Source organism: Metarhizium acridum, assembly GCF_019434415.1.
Source record: "Metarhizium acridum strain ARSEF 324 chromosome Unknown scaffold_319, whole genome shotgun sequence".
Classification (NCBI taxonomy): Eukaryota; Fungi; Ascomycota; class Sordariomycetes; order Hypocreales; family Clavicipitaceae; genus Metarhizium; species Metarhizium acridum.
Genome location: NW_027094026.1, coordinates 119,403 through 145,564, shown reverse-complemented (window position 1 = coordinate 145,564; position 26,162 = coordinate 119,403). Strand labels below are relative to the sequence as shown.

The 26,162-nt window shown below is 47.5% G+C and overlaps 7 protein-coding genes across 7 annotated transcripts; 4 read left to right on the top strand and 3 right to left on the bottom strand.

Annotated features, from left to right (window-relative positions):
* Positions 1-62: 62 nt before the first annotated feature.
* J3458_014297 (uncharacterized protein) lies at positions 63-618 on the top strand (the record flags this gene model as incomplete). Its single annotated transcript, XM_007817250.2, has 1 exon — positions 63-618. One exon carries the CDS (start codon positions 63-65, stop codon positions 591-593), a length of 531 nt encoding a protein of 176 aa, XP_007815441.2. The 3' UTR covers positions 594-618.
* Positions 619-2,810: 2,192 nt separating this feature from the next.
* On the top strand, positions 2,811-4,214 carry RPS29_1 (40S ribosomal protein S29). Its single transcript, XM_066120478.1, has 2 exons — positions 2,811-2,969; positions 3,035-4,214. Exons 1-2 carry the CDS (start codon positions 2,908-2,910, stop codon positions 3,186-3,188), a joined length of 216 nt encoding a protein of 71 aa, XP_065974517.1. The 5' UTR covers positions 2,811-2,907; the 3' UTR covers positions 3,189-4,214.
* Positions 4,215-4,927: 713 nt separating this feature from the next.
* On the bottom strand, positions 4,928-6,322 carry J3458_014295 (uncharacterized protein). Its single transcript, XM_007817248.2, has 2 exons — positions 5,939-6,322; positions 4,928-5,880 (listed from the first exon to the last, which is right to left on the bottom strand). The coding sequence occupies exons 1-2, from the start codon at positions 6,086-6,088 to the stop codon at positions 5,299-5,301; spliced, it is 732 nt and encodes a 243-aa protein (XP_007815439.2). The 5' UTR covers positions 6,089-6,322; the 3' UTR covers positions 4,928-5,298.
* A 3,102-nt stretch (positions 6,323-9,424) lies between these two features.
* Positions 9,425-9,844, top strand: J3458_014294 (uncharacterized protein; the record flags this gene model as incomplete). The annotated part of the gene is made up of 1 exon (XM_007817247.2): positions 9,425-9,844. One exon carries the CDS (start codon positions 9,425-9,427, stop codon positions 9,842-9,844), a length of 420 nt encoding a protein of 139 aa, XP_007815438.2.
* A 1,627-nt stretch (positions 9,845-11,471) lies between these two features.
* Positions 11,472-13,224, bottom strand: J3458_014293 (uncharacterized protein). Its single transcript, XM_007817246.2, has 2 exons — positions 12,644-13,224; positions 11,472-12,514 (listed from the first exon to the last, which is right to left on the bottom strand). Exons 1-2 carry the CDS (start codon positions 13,099-13,101, stop codon positions 11,848-11,850), a joined length of 1,125 nt encoding a protein of 374 aa, XP_007815437.2. The 5' UTR covers positions 13,102-13,224; the 3' UTR covers positions 11,472-11,847.
* Positions 13,225-13,230: 6 nt separating this feature from the next.
* On the bottom strand, positions 13,231-14,310 carry J3458_014292 (uncharacterized protein; the record flags this gene model as incomplete). Its single annotated transcript, XM_066120477.1, has 2 exons — positions 13,550-14,310; positions 13,231-13,393 (listed from the first exon to the last, which is right to left on the bottom strand). The coding sequence occupies exons 1-2, from the start codon at positions 13,762-13,764 to the stop codon at positions 13,231-13,233; spliced, it is 378 nt and encodes a 125-aa protein (XP_065974516.1). The 5' UTR covers positions 13,765-14,310.
* A 6,247-nt stretch (positions 14,311-20,557) lies between these two features.
* J3458_014291 (uncharacterized protein) lies at positions 20,558-23,250 on the top strand. Its single transcript, XM_007817245.2, has one exon. It carries the CDS (start codon positions 20,887-20,889, stop codon positions 22,327-22,329), a length of 1,443 nt encoding a protein of 480 aa, XP_007815436.2. The 5' UTR covers positions 20,558-20,886; the 3' UTR covers positions 22,330-23,250.
* Positions 23,251-26,162: the final 2,912 nt, after the last annotated feature.

Here is a 26,162-nt window from a genome sequence, read left to right as displayed (position 1 = left end):
CACAGCAGAGCTCGAGAAACGTCGCCATACGTTAATCTGTACCTGCTTTGGAGCTTTCTTCGATGTGCCCAACATCCCACCTCTCCAGAGTCGCCACGACATTCCGACCAACGCCATCCGCCACCACTGACATCGAACTGCTCCAAGCTTTGCTAGTACTTGTCCTCACCATGTCTTGGCTCGATGGACCTCTTGCTCAAAATGCACTCGCAATGAGCAGCCAGCTTGCCTTACTCACTCGTGAAAGCCTAGCTTGTCTGCAATTGATAGACAACCACGATAACTCAGTGGACTGGACTCGCGACGAGGAACGGCGTCTCACCATACTTTCTGCCTATTTTGTTCTCAACATTCAGACTATTTGCTTCAATGTACCACCCCAAATCACCGTTTCAAAGATGAACCCGCCACTCGCATGCTCGGCTGCAGAATTCAAGGCCCCGAATTCCAAGGCCTGGCGTCGGCTGCAGAAAAAGGATCCTCGCCGGCCAGTATTTGTACACTGCCTCAAGCAGCCTCTCTCCGGTAAACCCGTAGCTAAGCAGGTGCCAGAACGGAATTCGGCAACTACATGCTTCTTCAAGACCTATTGATGCAAATCTACTTTGAACGCCAGGCCGCATCAACTCTAGTAAACCCGACATCAAGCCTGCTGATAACTACCATCTCACTATATGATTCAGCTCTCGGTGCATGGCAATCCTGTTGGGATCCGGCCCTAGAATCTGAGCTGCACCCATCCGGTTCTTCTCATGGACCGCTAGCCTTCGATTCCACCACCACGCTTCGCTTGGCGCATATCCATCTTGCCGTCGGCCTACAATGCCAGTGCGCACTTCGCTCGCACAACCCCAAGATCATCGCGCAGGCGTTTAAAGCACATAATGCCATTCCGCTCCGTTCGCCACATCTGGACCAGGCATCTTCACATGCCATCTACGCGCTAAGGATACCAATGGGAGTCGGGATCGCTTTCGTAGCTCGAGGGCGAACGGGGCACTGAAGTGTTCAGCAGGCGATTAGCAATTTTACTTGTACTCTGTTCTTGACCCATTGGCTTGAAAATATTTTCAGCCTGGTTCCTTCTAGTCTTAACGGACTGGAGAGCCTCAGGTCTGAGGAGACGTGTCTGCGCTTCACCATTGAGCGGCTCATTGAAGAGACCGATTTGGAGGGCTCTCCGGGCCCAAAGGACCTCTACCCTACTCCGTAGTCGCATACGACGCCTGGCAGTTGCTGTAGTGGGACTCTGGGCCGAGACATGTACAGGCATGCAGGTTTTTGAGATTGTACATGCTATTGAGGAAACGCTTACCCTGGTGGCAGAGATGATTGAAAGCATTGAGTCTATAACACAGGCGGCGTCCCATGGGGCAACCCATTATTGAGCATCTGTGATGGCTGCTACGTTTCAGTAGCTGTGTTCTCCTGAATAATTCATCGGAACTCAGTACTGCGCGTGACCAGCTTGGCCGGGCCTTTGCATATAATGGCAGTCAGTACGTGGCTGTAGTTGTAGAGCATCACCTGCAGCGGCACGGCCTGCACCAAGCACAGCCAAGCACAGCCAAGCACAGCCATCGATCTTTCCGCTGTACAGCAATGAAGCCGACCTTTCGGCATGGGGCTGGACTAACAGGCTTCGCAACCCGTTCGACCAGACGGCAACAGAATTCTACAGCGTGGGATCAGCCTTCTGGCTAGCTTCCGAACCAGCCTCTACAGCTGAGAGGATGAACAAGTTCAAATCAAGCGACTTGCGTATCAAAGGTCTCTGAGAGACCGTAGTCGCTAAGGTGCTGTAGGGTTGGCAGGTCTGTAGCCCAACGCTCGAGAAACAAACACCTTGGTGAAGGGCCCGATTGGATCTTATTGCATGGGGTGTGTACAAAATAGAATATTATACGTCGTTACCAGTGTTCCAATGGCCCTACCCGGGACTGAGTCGACATCTGGAGGGACAAATGTTGTTAAACGAGTCCACTCCTTATCCACGCATATTTCCACCATGATCTTCTGCTTGACGCCGATGCATGTCACTACGATGGTTGGAATTGTGAGGTGAATGGGTTGGGGCCATGCACCGACCATGCCATCAGTTTGTTGGGTGACAGGCTCATAGTATTCCCTTGCTCTCCGCTAAGGAGGCAACACGTCATCAACCCGCCGGGACAGCTACTAAACGTAGCGAGGCTTTCTTCCATGTTAGTGCATCATAGCCAGAAGCTTGGCGAGAGAGTTTGTACAATCTAGTCGTTTATTGGATCGAGAGTTTGGTCATGTGCGCTGGGATTCGAGGTTCGAGGATCAATCCAAGCTCGATATTCTGTGGAGAATGAGGAACCCAGATTTGCATACGGAGTACGGAGTACTTGGAGGGATAAACACTTGCGCAATCGTGAAAAGACAGGTCCGGCTCTTGCTAACATGTCCCGCCAAGTTGAGCGGCATCAATGCGGTTAAATGTTTGAAACTGGGCGCACAGACTGGCTGCGTCCAATTTCAGGTCGGAAACATGGCGGTACCAGATTGTTGACATTGTTAAAGGAGTGAACAAGACATCTGGAGCTTTAGTCATTGACCAGGGAGTGAGGAAGAGACAAAGGTTGAAACTCTAGCCAGTATTTATCCACAAGTGGGTCTGCCTCGCAGCCTCAAAATCCATTCGTTTCGACGCACACAATTGCACCGACCCACCAGGAAAAACCTTTTATCCGAGTATCTAGGGCTAGGGCAAATCGCAAATTGGGCGCACTGTGGGGCGCTTCAACAGATCCGACATTTGCATTGCATCTTTTTCGTTCCCCATCCAGCACACCACGCCAACCGATCGTGACCTCGACTTCACGCCCAGCAAAGTCATCGGTAATTTGCGACAGCAAACGATACGTCTCCTAAACCGCCATCATGTCGCACGAGTCTGTTTGGTACAGCCGCCCTCGCGAGTTCGGCAAGGGCTCCCGCCAATGGTTCGTCTCTTGAACAGTCCGACCCTCGCGATATTTCGAATATACTCACAAAAGATGGTGTTTAGCCGAGTCTGCGCCCACCAGGCCGGTTTGATCCGCAAGTACGGATTGAACCTCTGCCGTCAGTGCTTCCGTGAGCGTGCTGCTCAGATCGGATTCCAGAAGGTAATTTTGCATCGAAACGAACCTCGAAATATCGCAAGGACTCGCCGAGATTGACTTGGGGAAACTAGTTCCGATAAAAATTTTGTGTTCCGAGCATTTCCATTTTCCGTTAACGACATGCAACATGCATCTTGGGCTGGCCGAATGTGACGAATAGATCAGGTTTCGAGGGGATTTGCAGGATGATTTTCCGGCGCTATTCGCGAAAAATTGCGGCGTAGCGGTAAATTGGGTCCAGCTAGCACAGAGGGAAAAAATAACATTTGGAATCATTGTGGACAACCACCCCGACTACTTGCTCCCACAAGATAACACTCTGCCTCGTGCCGCTAAGCAGTGCTTTCGACTTGATGCTTCACTGTGGAATCTCCCTGCGATATGTCGCCTAGCAGTAATGCTAGCTTCATATCACTCGACTTTGGTTGATCGTTGTGGGCTGCCATCCATGCATGGAATCATCTGTCAGGATCATAGCGGCGGACTCTATTGCACGGACTGTGCTGCGTTTTTTTGGTCAATAGTTGCCATTGTACCCCAAAGCCATTGTCCCTCGTCCTGCGATGCGACAACGGCGCTTCCAACGACCTACCCAATAATGCGTTGACACCCGTGTGCCCAGTGTCCAGCTGTGAATATTTTGGGAACTGCTCATCAAGCCTGGCAGCCAAATCAGCGAGCATCCTGACATAATCAGCAAATTTCTTGGGCGACACCCAAGATAACCGAACGTTCTTGATGCCAGTTGTAGTTATTGATGCTCTATAAGTAGAATCATCTGTATCATGGCATTACAATACTAGTCCCATGGTATTGTGATGAGAGTATATCGCCGAGTGCGATGTCGAGTTCGATACGCAGCCCTATTCCACCTTTCTGTTTCTTGATAACGTATTTCGCCTGACAAAATATTAAAATTGCAGATAATATAAGTACAAGACAAAAATGAGTGCATAGAAGAAACGGTTCAGGTCAGTCTAATCAAGCTACCAGCTGAGGAGAGTAGTTTGCGTTGGTAAGCATTGTACTTGCGTGACACGGATGTCAACTGGTGGTACTTTTAGGTTAATGTGGATATTCAAGAGCAATAAATGCGACAGAGGTGAAATCCCTCTCATGCAAAACCGCTTTATGGTCCGCTTTACATAAGTGACTTAAAATAATACCCAAGCTATCTCGGCTTGCATTCGTTACCTAGACTGCTACATATATAATTAATACACGATAAGCGCCACGTACACGACCCAAAGTTTCTACTGCTTGCTTTAGGGTAGGGCCACCCATAAATCTAATCCCCTGCCAGCACCTAATAATCGAGTTCTGCCGAGTGCGTATATTTGATATTATCCCGTCCCATTGATCCCATTCCACTGAAGAAGAGTGTTCCCAGCCGGACTTACAGGTATCATCTCAAACTGCCAGTAGCCAGGGAGCAAGCTCCTTGAACTACACGAAGACGTTGGCCAGGGTTAGGGTTAGGATACCCCCAGGACCATCGTGTTGTCAAACTCACATGTCTGACGTCTTGTCGCATTAGATTCCAGCACACCGAAGCGCAGATTCGGACTTTCTAGCTTCTTTCTCTAGTTCTCAGAGTGCATTCTCAAGTCCCCCATACTGCAGCGTGCCCTTCAAAGTCTTGTCAAACAATCGAGGAACAGAGGGTACGAAGTGGTGTGATGGCTTCTAAATGCACGACTCTGGAGTAGAAGGAAGCGACACGGTCGGACCTCCGTAGTTAAGATTGTTAGAGGCCAAAGAGCCAGCCAATATCCGAAACGAATTAAACAACTTTTGCCGCTCACGCTGTTGATACCATCGACCATGCGAAACTGTGCATGGCTCCCCATTCTTTGCTCTCATTGTGCTCAAGCTCTATAATGTTGATATTCGAAAAAAGAAAAAAAAAGGTATTGGCGAAAACACTCATCTTTCGAGTCGCGATTTGTCATTACCACATCTTTTGCTAGTCTTTGCACATGCTGAAAACCGTGCGGCAAAATTTACCATATTCCACAACTAAATTGGTGTGATGCCATGAACCCAAGGCCGTATGGGCGGGTCTTGCGTCCGGGTGGTCCCATGGCTTTTCGCCCATTCTGCTATAACTCTCTCTTGTCGGGCTGCACCATGTACTTGTCAGCAATTGACGCGTGCGTCGAAAAAACTAGTGCCTTAGTAATGTGTAGTACACAGGGGTGGATTGATACCTGAATCCCGTCATGGGAAGAACCAAGACGTCGCCAGCGAGCTTCGTCCTCGCATTGTCCTTCAGACCCGTCAGGGCATTCCACCTCAATCCTTGCCGTTCTTCCAGCCACTTGCGCGTCACCTCTGTAACGGCCGCTGGCCCCGTGCGTGTGAGCGGATCGTAGTGCAGCTGGGAGAGGCTGCCGGTAGAGGTGTGCAGCGCAGCTTGTTTGGCCTCGTCGGCCATGCCAACAAGGCGGTCGAGGAACCGCTGCAGGATGGGATGGCGAGGGGCGGAAGCAAACGCCCAGTTTGTGAGCTGGATCGCGTACGTGTATCCCATGCGCCAGTGGGCGTCTGTTTTCGGATCCGAGTCGCATTCAATCCCCCAGATGGCGTTGACGGGTTGAGCTTGCGCGGGTGTATGTGCGAGCTGACGCAGCGCCGAGCTGTCCAGGCCGTACGTCTTGCCCGTCGATTCGTCGGTCCATGCTGAAATGTCGGATTGCTGAATCCAATGGGCGGGATGTTGGAGAGGCTTCGTGTCAATGTCCCCGTACTGGAGTTGTCAGCCCAGGTTTTGGCCAGGACATGGCGGCAGGTTGCTCGGCACTTACGATGCCTCCAAACCATTTACACACCATGATTCTAAAAATATCGACCTTTTCCACTGGCGAAAACACGTTGGTGAAGTCATCTGCCAGAGATGACTCAAGTTCCTTCACCAGGGACAAGACGCCTTGGTCATCCCAGAGAAAATACGCCATGGGTCTACTCCCCCCCTCGGGCAACGTGGAGTGTGCAAGCGAAGTTGCAACGAAAGAGACGATTCTTGTGTCTGTGCCATTGAGTCGCGCTGTATTCCATTTTTGATGAACGATTAACGGGATATTTGAAAAGAGGATACGGCGCTCGGGATGCGATTGAGCTGCTTTGGAAGCTATGCGTGCAGCCTCGACAATGGTCCGTGGTGGGCTTTGGTCATTTGCTCATCCATTCGCGGGGGATGTACCATGCTGTTGGTGAGTATCAGCACCCTGTATTTGTCCTGGAATTTGGGGTGCCAAGTACTTAAGTAGTCTGGTACTATATCGGGGACCAGCCGGTTTGCGCTCACCTCCCCCTTTGCCTCGGAAAGAATGTATATGCTTGTAAGCAAGAGGAAAGCTTCTTCGCAAGGCTTCCTCATCCAACGGCTACGCTGTAAGGCAGAGTACAAGAGCCGAGATGATTGAAAGCTTATATTGGAACCGCCGTGCCAGTCGAGGAGCAATCATGTTCAAGGTCGAGCAGACGTACCAGATCAACGTGAGCAGACCGACAGGAGCAGGTTTGGTCCTCGGAGAAGAGAATAAACTATCCAGTACCTGGGTAGCTGGCGAGTGGCTGTTGTAATAATCCCAACTCATTGACGTCTATCGCAGCTTTACGACGCAGCTCAGGCGGCATGGATGCCCCTGACGATGATTTAATTGGAGGAGATCATCCCCAGCCGTCATACACGGGGCACTCAAAACGCAGGGTGGAAACAAGGCTGGTTAGATATTGAAAGTAACTATGCCTTGTGGAGAAGCCAGGGAACTCTGAGCGGCCATCGGCAATTGCCCAGTCAAGTCCACTTCTAGATGAAGATGCAGATGTCGTTCACGCCTTGAAAAGTTGGATGTATCTTTGGCCCTTGGCTAAACAGAAGCATGCTCATGGTTCACCAAGCTACGTGCTGGGGGCCGACCGACGGCTCTTCGACTGAGACAGATTTATTCGTCTCTTATTGTACACCGTACCAGGGTTCGACCAACAAAGCAGTAGCCCTGGTCTTTTCTTCTTCTTTTCGTCTTGCCCCGTTTGACAAGACCTGCGCGTTGACGTAGGAATCGTCCATCTGTCAGACAGCAGGGCTTGCATGAACTCGAAATGTGGCGGGTCAATCTTGAGCCTCATCGCTGGTACCCTTGACCATGTATAACATTCCTACTGTCTCCCTTTAATGTACAATTGTATCTACCCGAACTAGCAATGCACGTTGACTCATGCCCTGGATGCAATGGAACAATCGTTGCGTAGTCTTCTGCCATCCGTTTCCAAGCTTTCATCGCGGCTTCCCCGAACTCAAGGTTGTCTTGCCCGGAGCGAATCGCTATCTTGTATAATAGTCTTTTAATATCCCGATATACATGTATATACCGGCTCTGGACAAGGCTGTCAACCATGGTGAGCGGGTCATCAAGCAAGCTAAACGTACGCAAAAATTAAGGCGCCAACGACAAAAGGCATCAATTCATAAATGTCCCTGTGAGATGATTTCATGTTGCGAAAGGACTCGTAGTAATGATTGTGATTACATGGGAGTTGTAACGGGCTGAGCCAAGTCCTATCGTTGGCTTTTTGTGCTCTTGTATGCAATGGGATATATCGGTGGGAGATGACAAGAACCTGGCGAAAAAAAAGCAATTGGTAAAACGAAAGTGCCGTGTTGGGCGCAAGGTTCCTAGCCCAGCTTTTTATGCTTTGCAACGCAAAGATTGGTTGGGATTTTTTCCCATTTTTGACGTTGGTCGACAATGCAGACTTGCAATAATGAAGGTCCGTGACAAGATCCACGAGATTTGACACATCAATTGACCTCAGCGCCGATCATGAGAGAGATGGCACCTGTCAACTGCACTACCAAAAAATGGAGAACTCTCTTGCATCTCTCCATGTTTCTATATATATTTACATACATATTACAGATCTCATGGGCTGAATGCTCTAGTATAATTGTCCGTCTCAGCCAACACAGGTAATTTTGGTTGGTTGGCTGATGAATTGTAGTCCGTGTGGACAAATTTAGACTCATTTACTGTGATGCTCGCCAGTATCATAGCCCTGTGGCCCATTCTCTTACTTGCGCAAGTACCTTCAAGCAATGAACTAATCCCACCGTGTCCTAGAAAAAAGTTGACGAGTCTGTTCGTCTGTCTTACTCCAACGATGTGGCGAATTTCCTGAAGCGACCTCAATGGCACAACGTGGGTCAGATTTAAAACAGACAAGTCATTTCAAGTATAGCTGTGCTGTTGCGTCAGACTTGAGTTCTTGTTCTTGTCTCGGGGATTCGCCTCGCCTCACTTCACCCTTTGCCTGGATGTGTGTCTATTTCAGTCCCCCTTGCCTACGTTGTCAGGTGTACCAATTATATGTTTTTTCTGCAACGACGCTGCATCCACAAAAAAGACACGGGGATGGCTTGTATAGTGCAATTTTTAGGTACAATCAATGTTGGCTCCCATCAACCAACTGCGAGCCATGGCCATTTCCCGAATCCGGGAATATGTACCAGTTGACATGTATGCTTCAATGCTTTTAGGCTTACCAACTACTGATTTGGACATGGAACGGCAGTTATCCTCCCCAAAGAAAACAAGCGAAAGAACGAGGATGAAAAGTCTGCAGCTTGCTGTCGCACACGAGCAACAGAGAACGGTGGACTTGCTAGTTTACCCACAGAGACTACACGTGTAAGCCACTTCACCAACTTGTCCTCCCCGGGTAGTGTGCGCGAAGCTTGAATGCGTGTAAAGATGTAGACGATAGTGACCAGCAGAATATAGCTTCCTATTACCATTTACTGGCGCACATGAGTACTGCGGTAGCCGCGAACCTGACCTCGTGTTCTAGCATCAGACTCTCAAACCAACCACAAGTTATTCGAACAATGGTTATCACAATTCACAATAAAGCCGAAGAATGAGACATTGTGTAGGGAGAAGCACTGAATCACGAACAGCTTCACTTTCCTGCCCACCGATGCCGTGGCGGCCCTATTTTCTTTCTTCCATGGCTGGCTCTATTCCTCCTTTGACAGTTGGCATGGCGGTGAGGGACATCGTTGGTGCATCCTCACCTGGTCCTGCTGCATGACGTATCTATTTCCGGAACTGAACTCATCATGGCGGAGAGAAAAGTATAAATATGCTCTTATATTCCAGTTCGTCCTCCGAATTCAAACATCAGCTCACAATCTACAAAACGATAGCCAATCAAACATCTTGTTCAACATTCTGCCCCCTCTTGCACTCAATCGACTTAGCCTTGCGGCAAATACATTCTCTCCTATCAATATGAAGTTCCTCCAGGCAGTGGCTGTTGCCATTATTTACGCTCAGGGGTCGCTCTCTGTGCCCGCAAGCCCCGAAGCGGAATGCGGATCGCTGGGAGTCATGAAGGTTGACCCAGCCGAGCTCCCAGAGGGCGTCAACGCCTCCCAGGCCCGCAAGTGCCTCGGCCACCCGGAGGGACACGGAACCGGCCGTGACGGAAAACAGCTATTTGCGCGCGCGTGCCAGTTTAAATCGGCCTGGGGATGCAGCCATGGCGGCTACTGCTGGAAAGCCTGCGACGACGAGAACAACGGAAAGTGGTGCTGGACGGCTGAAAACTCGGGCTATGGCCCGTGGATTCGATGTGCGTCTTACCTAGACTGCGAGAGGAGTATGTCTTGTGGCCAAGGGAAGTGCGACGAGTGCGGATGTGGCTGCTAGACGTCACTGTAGTTGTGAGCATTGCTATCGGAAACTTGGATGCTCCCCGATCCTTGGCAATATGGTGTTAGTTGCGGATTGTATCAGTCCCCAAAGGCCTTGTCACTGTTTTTCGGCACCGGCATGTGCTTTGCTGTTCTTTGGAGGATGCGTCGCCCTGGTTGATTTCATGGAACGAGCTTCGTTTGTCTACAAAGCACTTGAACAAATAGTTAAATAGCACCTAGGCGTCTATCTGACATTGGCATATATCTCATTCACCGCCGTGGCAAAGCACGTCTTGACCCTCGACTATTGGCTCCCGTGGATTCTAAGCGAGAACCTGCTTATTGTCCAGGATAACGCTGTCTATCGTGCTGGGGCTCACACGGCTGCACGAGGGCTACGATCAGGAGACCTGGGGCATGAGGCTCTTACCGACTTCTGGTATTAATAAATCTCTTTAGTCTCTCCAGGCCTTGAAGAAAACCAAGGATCTTTAATACCAAAGACTGTTATTAGATGAATTGAGCTATTAACTTTAAGCCCTTGTCACATCGCCCGCATTGTCTACTTTACCGTTACGATTGGAACATGCTAGGATGATGACTCTGAAGTTGTCGATGTTTGCAGCAGCAGAGGCAGCTGCCTGATATTGAGGTATTGTGCCAGCGAGGACAACGCGATAGAATAGATGCAAGACACATGTACAAAAGAAGGCCGAAAAACAAAAAGTGTGAAATGTTTGACGTGGAGACGCGATTAAATGAGCGAGGGATTTGAGAGTGCGCAAATCTAGGATGAAGAGCCAGACACGCGTACGAGCCTCTGGTATTGCGCAATATTTGTCAACTAGTGAGTCATCAATCCGGCCTTCTATCTCGTACGGTCAACAGCCGGGCGTTTTATCCAGAGCGTTCAAACTGGGTGGCAAGAGCGAGGTTATCAGGTTCAAATTAGAAGCTGGATAGCTCATCAACTAGCTACGACCTTGAAAGGTAAAAAGGGCTCCGTTCCTTAGATGGATTAACGTATCGCGGCGTAAATGTGCCCGGTGTCCAAGTCAAAAAAGTCAAATGTCATAATAGTTGAGCTTGTCATCCACACCCCAGAGCGTAAAGATTCGGAACGGCATTTGTGTATACTTAAAGGTTGCCCAAGTCAGTGTAAACCTTGTATACACGAGGCTTGAGGCAACTTGATAGGTAGTTGAATAATAGCAATAACCTCTCTGGGTGTCTCAGGAAAGACGGGTAGCTTGAGGCACTTATCTAACTAGAAGACCTCTATTACTCAGACCGGCGGGTGCTGACCGGATGGCAAGCCCTGGGACCAATCCACGGTTCAGCACTACTTTGGGGTGAGTTCTGATTAGCAATAATTCCGTTCGCTGAGCCATTTAAATGCGGTCACCGGCCGTTATGTCGTACCTTGGCGACCAAGGAACGATGCTTCCCACGATTGAATACTCCGGCAGTGGTGAATTGCATTTTTTACAAGAAGAATATTGCCCCAAGCTGGAAGGACCAAGAATCTCTGCTTGCCATGTCGTTGCGAACCTCAATCGGTTCAATTGGTCTGACCCCCTGGAAGAGCCTTGTGGAGTGAAAGAGCAAATAAAGTTAAGATCGACCACGGATGGGCTTCACGTCACGATTGGCAGCTGCGGATCGAATTGAATAGTGGAGTAGGCTTTCGGAATTGAGACCAGAATCTTATACATATTTGGCGTTTGTGCGCTTGTGGCGCCAGGCGTTTGAGTGACTTTGGAGCTATTGAGGGATTTCCCAGCTATTGAGGCATTTGCTCCATTTGCTCCGTTGACATTACAACAGACTGATGCAAGTACACTACTAGCAGCGGAAAATGTGATTAAAGAATGGCTACGCGGAATATTTCGGTTGACAAGCCTCTTTAGTTGCTCGAAGTCTCAGACGGTTGCTACAGTAGCCAAACTGACGGTGGTGCTGAATTACTCCTTTGTAAATGCCGGCATCTCTTTACCATTTATTACAGGTTACAGGTCAGCCAGGCATCTCTATCGGAGGGCTTTTCCTGGCAACTGCCGGCATCTCCTGTGGGATACAATGAGGAATGCTTTGACTTGGATATGCCGCCTCGCCATCTGACTTGGGTTCCTGCACAGCGTCTTCCGCCCGGCGACCTTCCTGCTGGCTTTTGGACGCCCGCCTCTTCCTAACAAATAACCAGATGGACGCGGCACAGGCCAACGCCGCCACTGCAGCACCAACCGCTATGCCTGCTACTGCGCCAGACGAGAGCGTGGAGTTGCCATTGTCCCCAGACGCCCTGTCCGTTGCGGTGGTGGGACCGTTTGCGCTTAATGACGCCGTAGGTGTGGTAGCACATGTTTTGCTGGGATCAAAGACCTCGTTGTTATCGTTGACTGCGACCAAACTCTGGTCTGTGGTCGGATTTGCTTGCCAGATGGTGAATTTGCCGGCGCCAACATTTCCCATCAGGTACGCTCCGGTGAGGAAATAGCGCCCCAAGATGGGCAGCACATTGGCAGTTGTATTCTGCAGAGAGTTGATGCGGATGACGGGCCTCGAGGCATTCACATACAGATTGCCATCCTTGTCTATTTTCCTCTCGGGAACCACGAGCTGGTGGTTTGGTATTTTTATACTGATACCGCCACCTAGCTTGAAAGTAATGCCTCCGTTGTAACTAGAGCGGTCAGCATCACCGTTGCGAAGAAACAACTTTGATATTTGACGTGGTAGGAAAATTGCCACGACGTGAGTCGATAAAGGAAGCGAGTTTCGTGGCTGCCAGGGCGAGGGAATTTCAACTTACATTCCGAGTGAAGGGTCCATGATAACGGTCCACCAGTCAATGCCTGTGGATCTTTGAGCCTCGGTGTTGCCGATAATACTCAGTAGATTGTCAAAGTAGGGGGATCGAGGCATGTCCATGAGAGTTGCTCGCTGTGGCAGCACACAGGCCAGCAAGGCCGTGCCGCCGTTTTCTTTGGAAAAGATGGATGCGTCTGTGCCGTTTGGTAAATTCAGTGTGATGTCTTGGATGGTGACCATCATGCTCGTCGGGCAGTCAGGGTGGTGGCTTAGAAGCATCGTGGTGCCGTCGCCATACGTTTTGGCTTTGTCATAGCCTCCTAATACAAATGAGCCCTGCTGCTGGTCATCGTCTTCAACGCCGTCAAGTCCCCACCAAAATCCAAATGCTGAAGACGCAATATGCCCGGTGCTTCGTAACGCGGACATGAGGGTTGAGCCTCTGTCCATGCCAATCATATTCAAAGGGTCGTAGCCCTGCAAATCCCATCCTTTATAATCGACTGGATTGGCAAAGACGAAATTCTCCAAGCTCACGTTGCTGGCCACGTTGAATTTGTCCGAGAAGAACTTATACGTCTTGGAGCTTCACGCCTCCATAGGTGGCTTAAAGCTTGATGGCGGCGCGCCCTTGGTAGTTGAATCGGCTGGCTTATAGACGCCTCCTCGAAAGGTCACGCACGAATCCCCTTCCCAGCTAAGATTCAAGGAATCACAAGCGGGACCGTACAGGAATGTGTTGTTGACTCGCCTTGTGAAGAGTCCAGTGTTAGTTCCTGAGCTGTTGTCACCCAAATTCACAAGAGAGGACAAGACGAGGGAAAGTAGGATAAGTAAAAGTCGAAAGATTTGTTTTTGGCTAAAAGATGCAAGAACTCGGCGGTAACAAAGAAGGGTAAACTCTTACCAGTACGGTAAAAAGGCAAAGTTCTGTTCGGGCTCAGCAACAGTGAGGAACACACCGCGCTGAGTCTTGCCCGTCGATAGAGTGACGTTTTTGATAGGAAGCGAAATTGGCGGCGGCACGCAGTTTTGCGCGACTACGCCGGCGATCTGGGAGATAGCAAGCAGCAGAGTCCATGATGCCTTAAGCCGCAGCTCTGAAGCAAAGAATGGCATCATTGTATGCCAGTTTCCTGGCACTCACGGTAAAGATTATCTTACACAATACTGTCCAACGACTGCGAGAAGACATGACAATCCAAGTCCAGAATAAGGGGGGGAGAGTGAGATTCGACCGGCAACAAGAAAGACTTTCGTGCAACTATAAAGAATCGATTTGTGCGAGCACGTCTACAGCATCCAACGGGACTTGGGTTGCCTCGATACCCATGGCGCGCTGACGAGAACATGAGCTACTCCGTACTTCACCAAGCAATACGGAGTAGCACCAGCTTACTGCAGAGTACATAGTAACAAAATAACGACTTTTTACAGGCCAATAGTGGGACGGGAAATTAGATTCCTTGGCCAGACTTTTCCAACGCATCTTGCCGCCGACTTTGATGTGTATTGTGCAATCCAACTGCCCTTTCCTTACGGAGTACGGGAGTACAAGACTGGCCCCTTTGGCTTGGGAGGATCTAAAATACTACGCCACCCCTTGCACGTTAGAGCTGTGGGTGCAAGGGGTACGATCATCCGAAGGCTGGGAGTCCTTGGGCCAAGCAACTATTAAGCCATTACATTTAGCTAGCTATCTAGTTATGCAGAGCCGTGGTCTGACCTATATGGATTCCGTGTAAGGACCTGTCGTCTTCTATGCCGCTCATCCCTCATCTTCATCTTCATACCCTCTGGTGGAGACTCGTAAAACAGGTGACCACGATCAAAGGGCGCATCCAGCATCAAGCCCTGGAGCGTTTTTACGCGAGAGACAGCTACGTAGCTTAAACCAGTCTGAAAGTCCCGACAGGAGAGATCTGTCACGATGACATCTTCAGTGATGCTCTGCGACTTGTGAACCGTAATGGCGTAGCATACGATCAGGGGAAACTGCGTGCGAGTGCAGAGAGTGCTTCCGATGAGGAAGTCCCTGTCTACTGGGAGAATCGGGACAATCTTTCTGCCATCAGCGGTGGTCAGGAACACAGGTCCACTGTACTTGTCAAACTCCATCATGATAACACAGGGAGGGTCTTGGACTGGGTCAGCCCCCGGTGCCCAGCCGATATCGTAAACGGTACCGCGAGCGCCGTTGCAGAGACCAACTGGCTGCCAAAGGTTAGATGTCAGCATCAGACGGGCGCCAATGCATATAGGGATCTGCTTCGCAAGGTTGCCCGCCTTGTCATCAGGCGCCGCAGCCGCGCCAAGGCCGACATTCTTAGCCTTGACCTGAATGACTGGCCGGCCGAGGCGGTCGAGGTGGTAGTGGTTATATTCGTTCACCCTATCTTTCGTGGCGTATACTCGCAAGGCGTTGGCGAACCTGGCGACCTCCAGATCATCTAGCTTCGCCTGTACTCGACCGGAAAGGAGTTTCCAGGACTCGACTGACAGTTGGAGGAGCCGCAATTCCTCGAGAGCTGTGCGAAACGCCTTCTGATCGTCGCCCCGTTGCCGTTGGACAACCTTCAAGAAGACTGATTTATCGAAGCGTCTATATGCGTTCCTGCCTTTGATCTCCACTCCCTGCACCTCTTTATCGTAATAGAGCGGCTTCTGTAGCACGGGTGGAAGCTGGAAGAAGTCGCCAACCAGAAGGATGTTAAGACTACCAAAGAACTCCTCATTCCTACTCGGGAACGCCTCGCGCAGGCGGTCATCGATCCAAGAAAGCTGTCGCAGTCCCAGCATGCTCTTCTCATCGATGATCAGGTAGTTGATGTCCTTCAGCTTCTTCTGGAGCTGGGCCATGTCAGTGGGCGAGAGGGGCTTGAAGTCCTTGTTGATTGGAAGGTGTAACAGGGAGTGCAAAGTAGTGCCCGATATCTGATTTCCCGCGACGCCAGTGGGCGCGGCACGCCAAACAGGTGTCCCTCTCCCGGCAGCAGCGGCTTGGAGGTGCGCGGAGAGCAAATTAATGAGGTATGACTTCCCGGTACCACCTCCACCATCCACATGGAGCAGCAACTGAGAGGGTTCCTGATTCAGGAAGTGGTCCATCACGGTATCGTATACTAAGCGCTGATCCCGGTTTAGGGAATCTCGAGCTTCCAAGGGCTGATGATCCACATCAAGGTCAAGGCGGTTTGCCGCCTTGCGTTGCTTCCAGTAGTCGCCCTTGAGAATACCGTCATCAGTATACCGTCCAACGTGAGGGGTCCAATCATAATTGATGTCGATGTCTCGGCGGCCGAGCATGTCGATATCCTCTTCCTCCAGCGGGCGGTCGGGAAGCATGCGGGCGAGTTCATGCCAGTCTTCATCCACAATGGGCTCTTCATGGACCTCAAGCTCAAATTCGTCGTCCTCAGCCCTCAATTCATTTGTATCTGGCTCCCCATAATGATCGTCCGCATGGGTGTCACGGTGCTGCTCTCTGCAAAACCTGTACGCAGCCGCGAAGGAATCGAACCGCTGCCCGCCCACGGTGAGCAACTCCTCTGGAGAGCGATGCGGATGAGCCATCATCAATTTAACACGGCAGAAGTCACCAAACTGGGGAGATGCCTCCACGGACCTGTATCGAGGAAAGTAAGACAGGACTCTCTTCTTCGCGTTGGCAGCGAGTCTCCTCCACGTCTTGAGATTATACGATTGCAGGTACTCGAGGTAAGTTGCATCCTCGTGCTGGTCATTTCTCTCGAGATACCTCCTGTAGCTGCCGACGGTCTCGTTGACATCTTCATCCACGCGATACGAACGTGCATGTTGCTCCAAAGGACGGCAGTCGACAGAGACCACCATCCGCGTGCCTTCCTGCAGAGGAATGTTAAGGAGAAGATGGGAAATCTCCTGCGCCGAGTAATCTCTCTCGGCAATCAGCTTATTCATCAGGCGAGAGGAGAAGGATAATAGCGGCTGAAGGTGTGCCGTGTGCGGCAAAACCTGGTCTGCAAGCTTACAGTAAGGCTCAGTCTTCTTCTCAGATTTGCTGCAATACTTGGCAGCGTACGTAATAACCGCCTGTAGGCTGGTGCAAGGAGATATGTCGATATTGGCTAGCCAGCCTAGTATAATGGCGGGATTGAAGTGATTCATGAGGTTGTCATTCCGCGCCGCCTCGAAGACATAGTACGACTTGCCTTCCTTCCTGATCACTGCGGCCAGCTCCCGCAAGGCACGAGGAAAGTCAAAACGACACTCCCGCTCTGGATTGGCCGCATTGGCCGCCTCGATATCTGCAGCAGCGCCTTCCATATCCCTCGCCAGATCAACGGTTCTCTTCCTTACGCGTAAGCAGTATGTGGTATTGCATCTGTGGCGCTGGCAGCGGTTGACGATTTGTGAGAGACGCAGGAATGTCAGTTCTGTACTCAGTGGATCTACGCTCAGGGGGTTACCCTCACCCTGGGGCATAGTCCTAGTCGGCTCAGGATTAATGGCAGTGATGTGGAATCCCCACGTGCGTGCAAAAACATCACGAGCGGCTTCATCCACCATGTCGACTCTTGGGCAATTCTCCATCCAGTACAGGCCATGGTTGTGCGGACTGCCACGCCCTTGCCATTCATACCGATCCCAGTAATCCGTAATGTTGAACTTCTTGCTTAACACGATATCTCGAAAGAAACAGTATCGGCGGTAGAAATGGAAAGCAGCAATGTGAGGATTCTGACGCAAAAGTTGGCGCGAGAGACCCATCCTCTCGGACTCGGACGCAGCCAGCCATTCATCATATCGGGGCATGTGCTGGTAGAGACTCCGCCAGTGTAAATCTGCCGGGCTGAATGTGATGAATGCACCAGGACATCCAAGGTTGTAGGCATAGGCCTCGAGGTCCTGCCTCTTCCTGTTCCAGAAGGGGCGCGTGCCGCGAATAGGTACCGCATGTCTTGTGATTGAGTTGATTAGCACCTGCGCCTCAGGGTCCTCGCTGTGCTCCAGTGCCTGAACAAGCTGCTCCCGTGTGAGCGGTTCATGACTACCATCGTGTTGCTTCACGAAGAATTTGGACCGTGCACGGGCCTGTGACCGCATCAGAGTATTGAAGGCGACGAAGCGGAAGGTCGGGTGGCGTGCAAAACGCCCGTCATGCCAGCGCATCGCGTGCTCGATGTAGTCCTTGTAGTCGATTGACCGTAGCCGAGGCTCAACAAAGTCGGCTCTCCCGTCAGGAAAGAGGCAGGGAAAAGCTAAGGAGAGTAGGGCATGAGAGCGATTGAACTCATTAATGGGTGTGCGCCGTATATTCGGAAGCTGCAGCTCGTGCTGCACCTGCTCCTGGAAGCTTGTGGAAAGCCTTGGTTCAGCTTCTGGTTCTCCGGCAAGAATAGACCGCAGAGCATCGAGCTCCGTGTCCTTGGCCAAAAGGTCCGGCACCGCAGCCTCGTCCTCCAGGTCCGGTTCTGCCTCCTCATCTTCCTCGGGTCCAACTTCGGCAGCCTCCACCTGGCTCTGGGGGATGTCGTCCAGGACATTGCCATCTTGAGGCAATTGACTCAGCCGCTCTTCGTCGATGACGATGCATCGATAGCCAGGATGATGGCGCCGGAGGTAGTTAAGCCATATGGCAACTGGCTGGCGGCGTACACGGAACTGGCGGGTGAATTGCCGGCTAAGGTTTGCATGGGACGACGTATTGGAAGGACGGAGTAATACAGTGTTCAACTCCCGCGGCAAAAGCGGGAGTTGGTTGTACACCAAGCCAACCTCGCGGAGAAAGTGAACAACATGTCCCCGATATTTGTACTGCTGGCCCCGCACAAGCATAATATTCACGTGGACGTGAACACGGCCTATTAAAGACTCTTCAGTAGGTGTAAGCTGAGGCAATTGAGTCGGTACGGAGCCAAAATCCAACTGGTTGTCCACAGAGAAGAAGTACGGCTCTTCAGGGCCGCGTTTATCATCCTTTCGACAGCAACGCGCACAAATGCCATCAGAATCGATCTTCATCTGGAACCAACGCTCTTGACATCGACCACAAAATTGCATTTGGTCATTGTCCAGCTTTGTCCAGAACTCACGGAGGATTGCTTTATCACGACAGGTCAAGGCGCAAGCGTCCAGGTCCCCATTCCACACCGGATCTTGTGCGTGAAATACGGCCGATTCTTCAGGTGGAATCATCACTGGACTCCGGTACCGTCGTGGCGGCCCCGACGATCGAGTTTGCCTTTGAGATTTTTTTGGCCGCCCTCCTGTACCAGGGGCAGGACCACGGCGAGCACGGCGACGAGGCCCTGACTTTCTGGAAGGCTGCCGCGAGCAATAGCGAAGAGGGCTTTCGTCCAAGGCATTGCTATTATCGTTCCCGTCTTCGTCCCCTAGATCGGAATCAGACTCTACCCCTAGGTGTTCGAGGTACTTCCGTGGTCGAGCAGGTGAAAGCAGCAAGTTGAAATAGTCCTCGACGTCAACATCAGATTCAGAGAACTGTCCCCTGTCATCCGCTTCCTTGGTCATTCCATCCCCATCTGGGAGCTCATTTGCCTGTAGTCGATCTTGACTCCCAGCTACGTTCCGTGGTTAGCTTGAACAAACTGCCGGGACCACAGCACAAGGATACCTTCTCCAGGACCATCAGAACCTTCAAAGACGCCGAGTTGAGAGATTGTGGGAGTTAGTGACACAGCCTCCCCTGCACGGCGTCGTGAACGATGGTCGCGCCGAATAGTGGCCTGCTTGGCCCTGGCGCCGGCCTTGGAGGCATCATCTTGCGAGTCCTTCCCGCCCTTGTGGAACCTAACAGCCAGGTAAGAGTAGTCCACACCAGTCGTGCTGCTTCGGACAGTAGATGGATCAGAATGTGAGGCGACAGGATCGGTCGAGGGCGGCACAGGCGGTGAGGGAGCTAGAGCCCGGAAGAGCCGCGAGCTCGCTTGGGTTGGTGGGATCGGCGTCCCCAGCACTATCTGCGGCTGGCTGCCTGGCTCTCCGAACAAACTCCTAGCTGTATGTTGTTGCCGTAGCTTCTCTGGCGATGTAGGTTGGGTTCCAGATCTCTGGTTAGGAGGCGATAGGCCAGCGTCTCTGTCGGTTCTTTTCGGGGCAGATCTCTCAGCTGAGGTAGGACGGACAGCCAGCTTTCTCAATGCAAGGACGGCACCTTTGGACCTGGCACGCTTGATCAGGTTAGGGAGGCATATATAGTATATCAATGGTGTCAGTTACCTCGGAATTGCGGTGGTCCCGGCATTCCAGACAGGTTGTAGTTGGATTGGCAGATTTCCTCCTGCTAACGAAATTACTTGGTGATTTTGTTCGGTCGCAAGACGGGCAATGGACTGCCAATTCAGATCTAGGACTAATATTACCCCTAGAATCATAATCCATACCCAACCATGCGGTACATCTGTTTCAATAATGGAAGAAAGGCTGCTGGCCAAGCAAACGAACAGATCGCTGGGCAAATTTAGCGATTGTAAACGATTGTAAACGATTGTAAACGATTGTAAACAGAGAAGTAAACAAAGAAGCACCGACAGACGGTGGCTGTCCTTTACCCACTTTTCTAGAGCCACCAACCAATCCAGCCTTCTTTCGCGATTTCCCATACAAAATTTGGACCAATAGAAACTTATTTGTCAAGCCTGCACCAAACCCTCATTATTCGGAAAACTTATGGATTAATGTAGAGTCAGCCTTCGGCTGAATCATCTTGCTAGCCGCGGAAACAGCCCCTTGGCCGAGCCATTTGATCCTATAGGCCGGAGGCACGGGTGAGGTGGGCTGAGCTGGGATCATGATGCATATTTGCGTCTCCACGCCATGGGCGCAGTGTGTTCATTATCAGACTGAGCCGTGCTCACAGTGTGCTACCTACCTACCTATCTGCCACAATTTCGACACTACAAAATGATGAGACAAACAAGGCATCGCCACAGCGGTAAACTCGCGCTGTCTCCCCAGTGCCTCTATCCGGCTTCGTGCATGCTGAGTGGAACCACACAACCCATATCGTCTGGTGCGACTCCGTACCGAGTGCAGACTCGGTCGGGTAGGGGGGCCATTTCTTTTCATTTCTTTTCGTCTTTGTGTTTCTCTTAGAAGAGATCGTTCCGATTGGCCAACAGCGCTCGGTTGGAGAGCGGCTGGCTGGCGCTGACTGCCATAAAGCAGCCAATTTCCGTGTCCGCCCATTATGAATTATCGACGGAACCATGGGGTGAGCTTTTTCGGCGCGGTCGCGTGCATATGCTAATAATGCTTCCTGCTCGTTCTCGTCGCTTTCGAGTGCTTACTTTGGCAATAGTGGCACTGTTCATCTTCGCGATACTGTACCAACACAACCCTCTGCCATCTCGCACTTGGCTTCCGCCATGGGAGTCTCTAAAGAGTCCGAAACCGCACAAAGCCCAAAGCCTGCGGCCGAGCCTCGACTTACCATCGGAATATACACCAAAGTCCTCCGATACCGAATGGTGCCAAGAACGCTTCGGCGTCAAGTTTCTCGAAAATGTTCGCGAGTCCTCCATCTCATACTGCACCCCGACCTCCCCTAGCTTGTCTTGTTTCTGGTCGACAACTACTGAGGAGCGACATGATGCCATGTGTCATGGAAAAGGTGCCACATATGACGCTGGCGAGTCCAAGTTCCGACTTGGATGCCGACTGAGAGACCTATCACCAGAAGAAGTTCAGAGTGACATTCCACGAATACCAGACAACCTGACTCAATATTGGTATGACACCGGGCCTGGGCTAGTTTTCAACGAGGCTGTACTCCTCGATCCAAATTCTCGCATCCATAGGTCCCGCACAATAAGCATTTTGGTAAAGAGAGAGGGGCCTAGCAATCTTTGGCACGTCATGATGGAGTTGTTAAGCCTCTCGTGGACTCTGGATGTACTGCAGATCAGCGTGGATCCAACCTCACAGAAGCCTTATCTGTCACCAGCCGCGGCCTCTTCAACGCAGGTCATATTCCTTGACGAATACGAAGACGGCCCCTTTGTCGATATGTGGAGGCTTTTCGCCAAAATGCCCATTCGGCGGATCCACAAACTGAACAACTCTGAGCCTGCCACGGACATTATCATACCCTTTTCCGGCGGGAGCAATACGCTCTGGCAAGGAGATTGGGTCGAACTTGACTGCCGTGAATCCGCACTAGTCAAGGCCTTTGTTTCTCGCGTTTTGCACCTTTACGATGTGCCCACGCCTGCCCGCAGGAATAGAGAGGTCGTCGCCAAGTTTGTCCGCCGGACGAATACCCGGAAACTCATTAACGAGACGGAGCTCATTGAATCTGTTCAAAAGGCTATTCCTCACTTGGACCTAGAAATCGTGGACTTTGCCGGCTTCTCTTTCGCCGAACAGCTGAAAATCGTCCGCGAGACGGATCTTCTCATAGGTGTGCATGGAGCTGGCCTCACTCACACCATGTTCTTGCCGCCGGGATCTGCCGTGGTCGAGATTCTACCCGGCGACTTTGCGCACATGGGCTTCCGGAATCTAGCGCAGATCCTGGGCCACCGATATTACCGTACCCATGCCGAGATGCATGGGGATGCCTCTGGAGAATCGCAGTGGCAATTCGATGCGGTGGAGATGGAAGAGCAGCAATTCATTCGCTTAATCGACGGCGCGGTGCGAAGCTTGTACAACAATGGAATAAGGACCTACGACGCTGCATGAGTATTGGATAATCGGATGGAAACAGAAGGTGAGAGCCTATAGGTCAAGACGAGCCTGGGAAAGGATAAAGCCTGATGAATCAATTGTCCGACTTGCACTGGTTTGTTCGGTGTCATTTGCATTATTAATGGGGTTGGCGGAACGGTATTCTCTACCTAGCAGCATAAAGTCCTTTTGTGTGAGTCTGCGGACGGGCGGCTCGTGGACCATGACCATGATTACAAGCACCTGTTGGCAGTTTGCATCGCAACTCCGGGCTTACCAAGAGGAAGCATCAAGACCTGGGGCGTTTTCCACCATTGATGCTGAAAAGCGCCATTTTCAATGACGAGGACTTTTCTGTTGAAGATGGGACTTTCTCTTCTAGCTTGATCTAGGAGTTGCGTACGGGAAACCTCTGGAAACTGTGTCGTCTTAGCGTGGTGTGGCAAATTCATGTCAACCTTCGTCTGGGGTCGACGTTATTCACTCGCGCCATCAAGTATCAACATTGGTCGGGCAACTTATCCCCGCTGATCCCGGTTGCCGGGCATCCAACATGCCGATGGCTGCTCTTATGATTCATCACACGTGGCAAGCGAAGTGTTGGCCCAGAGCTGCACCGCCAGCTATGATTATTATCGTCATCTTCAACCGATGGCCTCCTTCCGAGGTCTCTCGACTCTCTGCTAGCTTATAGACCACGGTAATAAGATATCACTGACCGTAACGCGAACTGTGCACAGAATAGAAAAACGACTAGCTTGTGCAGCATGGTGGCAGGATAGCCATTAGAACGGCTCGATAAGAGGGTTTTGTATTTTTTAGACGATACAGAATAGTAATTTGGTTGTTATAGTTATCAACGCGTATGTCGCGAGACAATGTACCCATAGGCGTGCCCGCTATGAAGTTTTGCTATTACCAAGCACTGAGTCATTCATCCCCATGCATCCCTTGTACAGTCGGTCCCAGTAATTCCGAAAAAAAACATCCACTTAAAAAATAAACTCATGCTTTTTAAAATTTTATATTAAATAATATATAAAAGTAAAGTAAATACTAAAATTATTATTTAATAATTTAATACTTAAATATTATTTATATAAATTTTTAATATTTTATATTATTTTATTTAAAGTAGAATTTAAACATAAAAATAAGTTAAAATTTTAAGAATATTTAATTATTTTAAACTTAAATAAAATTAGAAATAAAATTTTAAAAATATTATAAAAATAATATTTATAGCTATTAAGTATTTATTTATATATTTAACAAGAATTTATATTTTTAACATATTTTTTAGTAGAATTATAAGCTTTTAAAAAGTGTAATTTTTAGTGTAAAAGTGGGCGTTTTTCGGAATTACTGCGAACCCACTATACTTTGACCCGCACTAACTCACCGCATCACCGGAAGAATTCTAGCTTAGCCGGAGACTTGCACTGCCACGGCTAATATACTAGTTCAAGGATAAAGTTTGGACTTTTATAAGCATGGAGGTGGGCTTGCCGCGGTCGCAAAGGCCCATTAACATGAGGCCGGCCGGGACTAAGTCCGGCAGCATATAAGTGGAGAAGTCGACCGAGCTGAGCCGTGAGGTTATTCACGGTCTACGGTAGGGTGTAAAAGGTCTACGGGTACGGTGGTATATTAGCTAAGGTCAGAGCATTAACAAAAAAACTACACTACATGTAGTCTTTTAGTGTAGTTTTTAGTGTAGTGTAGTTTTTATAGTTTTAGTGTAGTTTAACTATACTATAATTACATTTATAGTGTAATATATAATTATAAGGGCTTTAAAAGTAGACTTATAAGCTTATAAAAATAACTAAAAATACTATAATTTTAGCTTATTATAATGCTATAAAAATATCCTTTATAAGTTAATTAATAAGTAAGATATTAAAGTTTAAAGAATTCTAAAAATAAAGATATTAACTTAATTTATTTTAAGTATTTAATAAGAAATAAATGCTTTTTAAATGTTATTTATATATATATAATATATGTAATTAATATAAAAATTTAAAATATATTTTCTTTTACCTTAATTATATGTAAATAATATTTTAAAATATTTTTAGTTTTTATTTATATTTTATTTAATTAAAATAAATCTATAAAAATAAGTAATAAGTACTTTTATATTTAATATAGGTTATTTTAGTAGTTTATTAATATAAAACGTATAACTTTATTTCAAATATATTTAATAAAATTTATATAAATTATTTCATATATAATTATATATGTTTTTTAATTTAATTAATATATATTATTTATATTAAAGTAAAATTATATATATTATTAATTTATAGATTATAAAGTATTTTATAAGCTTAAATATATATTTAATATAATTAATTTTATATATATAAAGATTAATATAAATATTAAAAACTTTATTCTTAAGTTTTTTTTATTTTATATATTAAATCTATTATAACTTTATAAAGAAAAGGAGTTTAAAAATAAGAGTAATATTATTTTAAAGCTTATAATCTTAGCTATTTGAAAATTTTAACTCCACTTAATTTCACCTATTAATTATAAAGATAATAGCCGCGGTATTTAGTAAGGTAAGTTAACTAGAGTAAAACGCTATAGTATTTTACTTTACTTTAATAAAAAACGCTATAATTTCTATTTCCTAATATCTTTATAAATACTTAATTAAAATTTATAAGCTTATAATTAATTAATAGCCCTTAAAAAGCCCTATCATTTAATATTAATTATATAATTATAAGTCTAGTATTTTAGAAGTTATATTCGATTAAAATTTTAAGATATAAAGATTTCCTATAAGCTATATATACATGTTTTAAGTGATAAAATAGCATATTATTATATAATATAACGCCTTTAATACATTATAAGTATACTAGCTTTTTTAACTATTTTACTATAATTACATTTTCTCGTAAAATTATTCTATTATTTTCTATACGAATATATATATTTAAGGGGTAAGTTAAGCATTAAAAAAATGCCTAAATTTTAAGGTTTTTAAAACCGTTTATATTATAAATTTATTCTATATATTAATTGTATTCTCTTACTTTAAAGTTTAAAACCTTACTTTTCTATATTAATCTTCTTACCCTTATAACTCTATAAATACTTAATTTTTATTTAAACTTTTTTTATTATTAAATAGCCTTAAATTTAAGCTATCTTATAAAAACTTTTTATTATTTAAAACCTACCTTTATAATAGATTAAAATCCTCTTAGAATTATATCTCTTATTATTATAAATAATTTAAGCTTTTCTTAGTAAACTTTAACTAAAAAAGACTATATAAATAATAAAAGCTATTAATTTTATATAAAATTATATATTATTTAATATAACCTTTTTTCTTATAAGGTTTTAGCAGTTAATTTAAAAAAACCATGAGAAATCACCTTTTTTTATAGTTAGTTAAGCTATAACTTTACTTTTACCTGCTTAGCTAGCCGTTTTTAGTCCTTTAATAGTTTAGTATATTATAGGAAAAAACATTCTACTATTATAGTATTAAAAGCTAAAGAAAACGATAAAATAACTAGTAAGTTACTTCTTTTATTATTTTATATCTTATTATATTATTAATTTATATATTTATAATATTATAAATTTATAATTTACTAATTTACTTATAAATAGTACCTGCTACTATAAAGTTACCTTTAATATTTGACTTTTCAACTAAATCTAGCTTTTTTAGCTTTTTAAGAAGTAATAAAAGACCTAAAAATAATACTATTACTAGTAGTAGTAATGGATTTTTTAAGGATACTATTCTTATATTAGCTCTTAAATTTATGCTCTAAAATAACCTATCTTTTACTATTATAACTAGT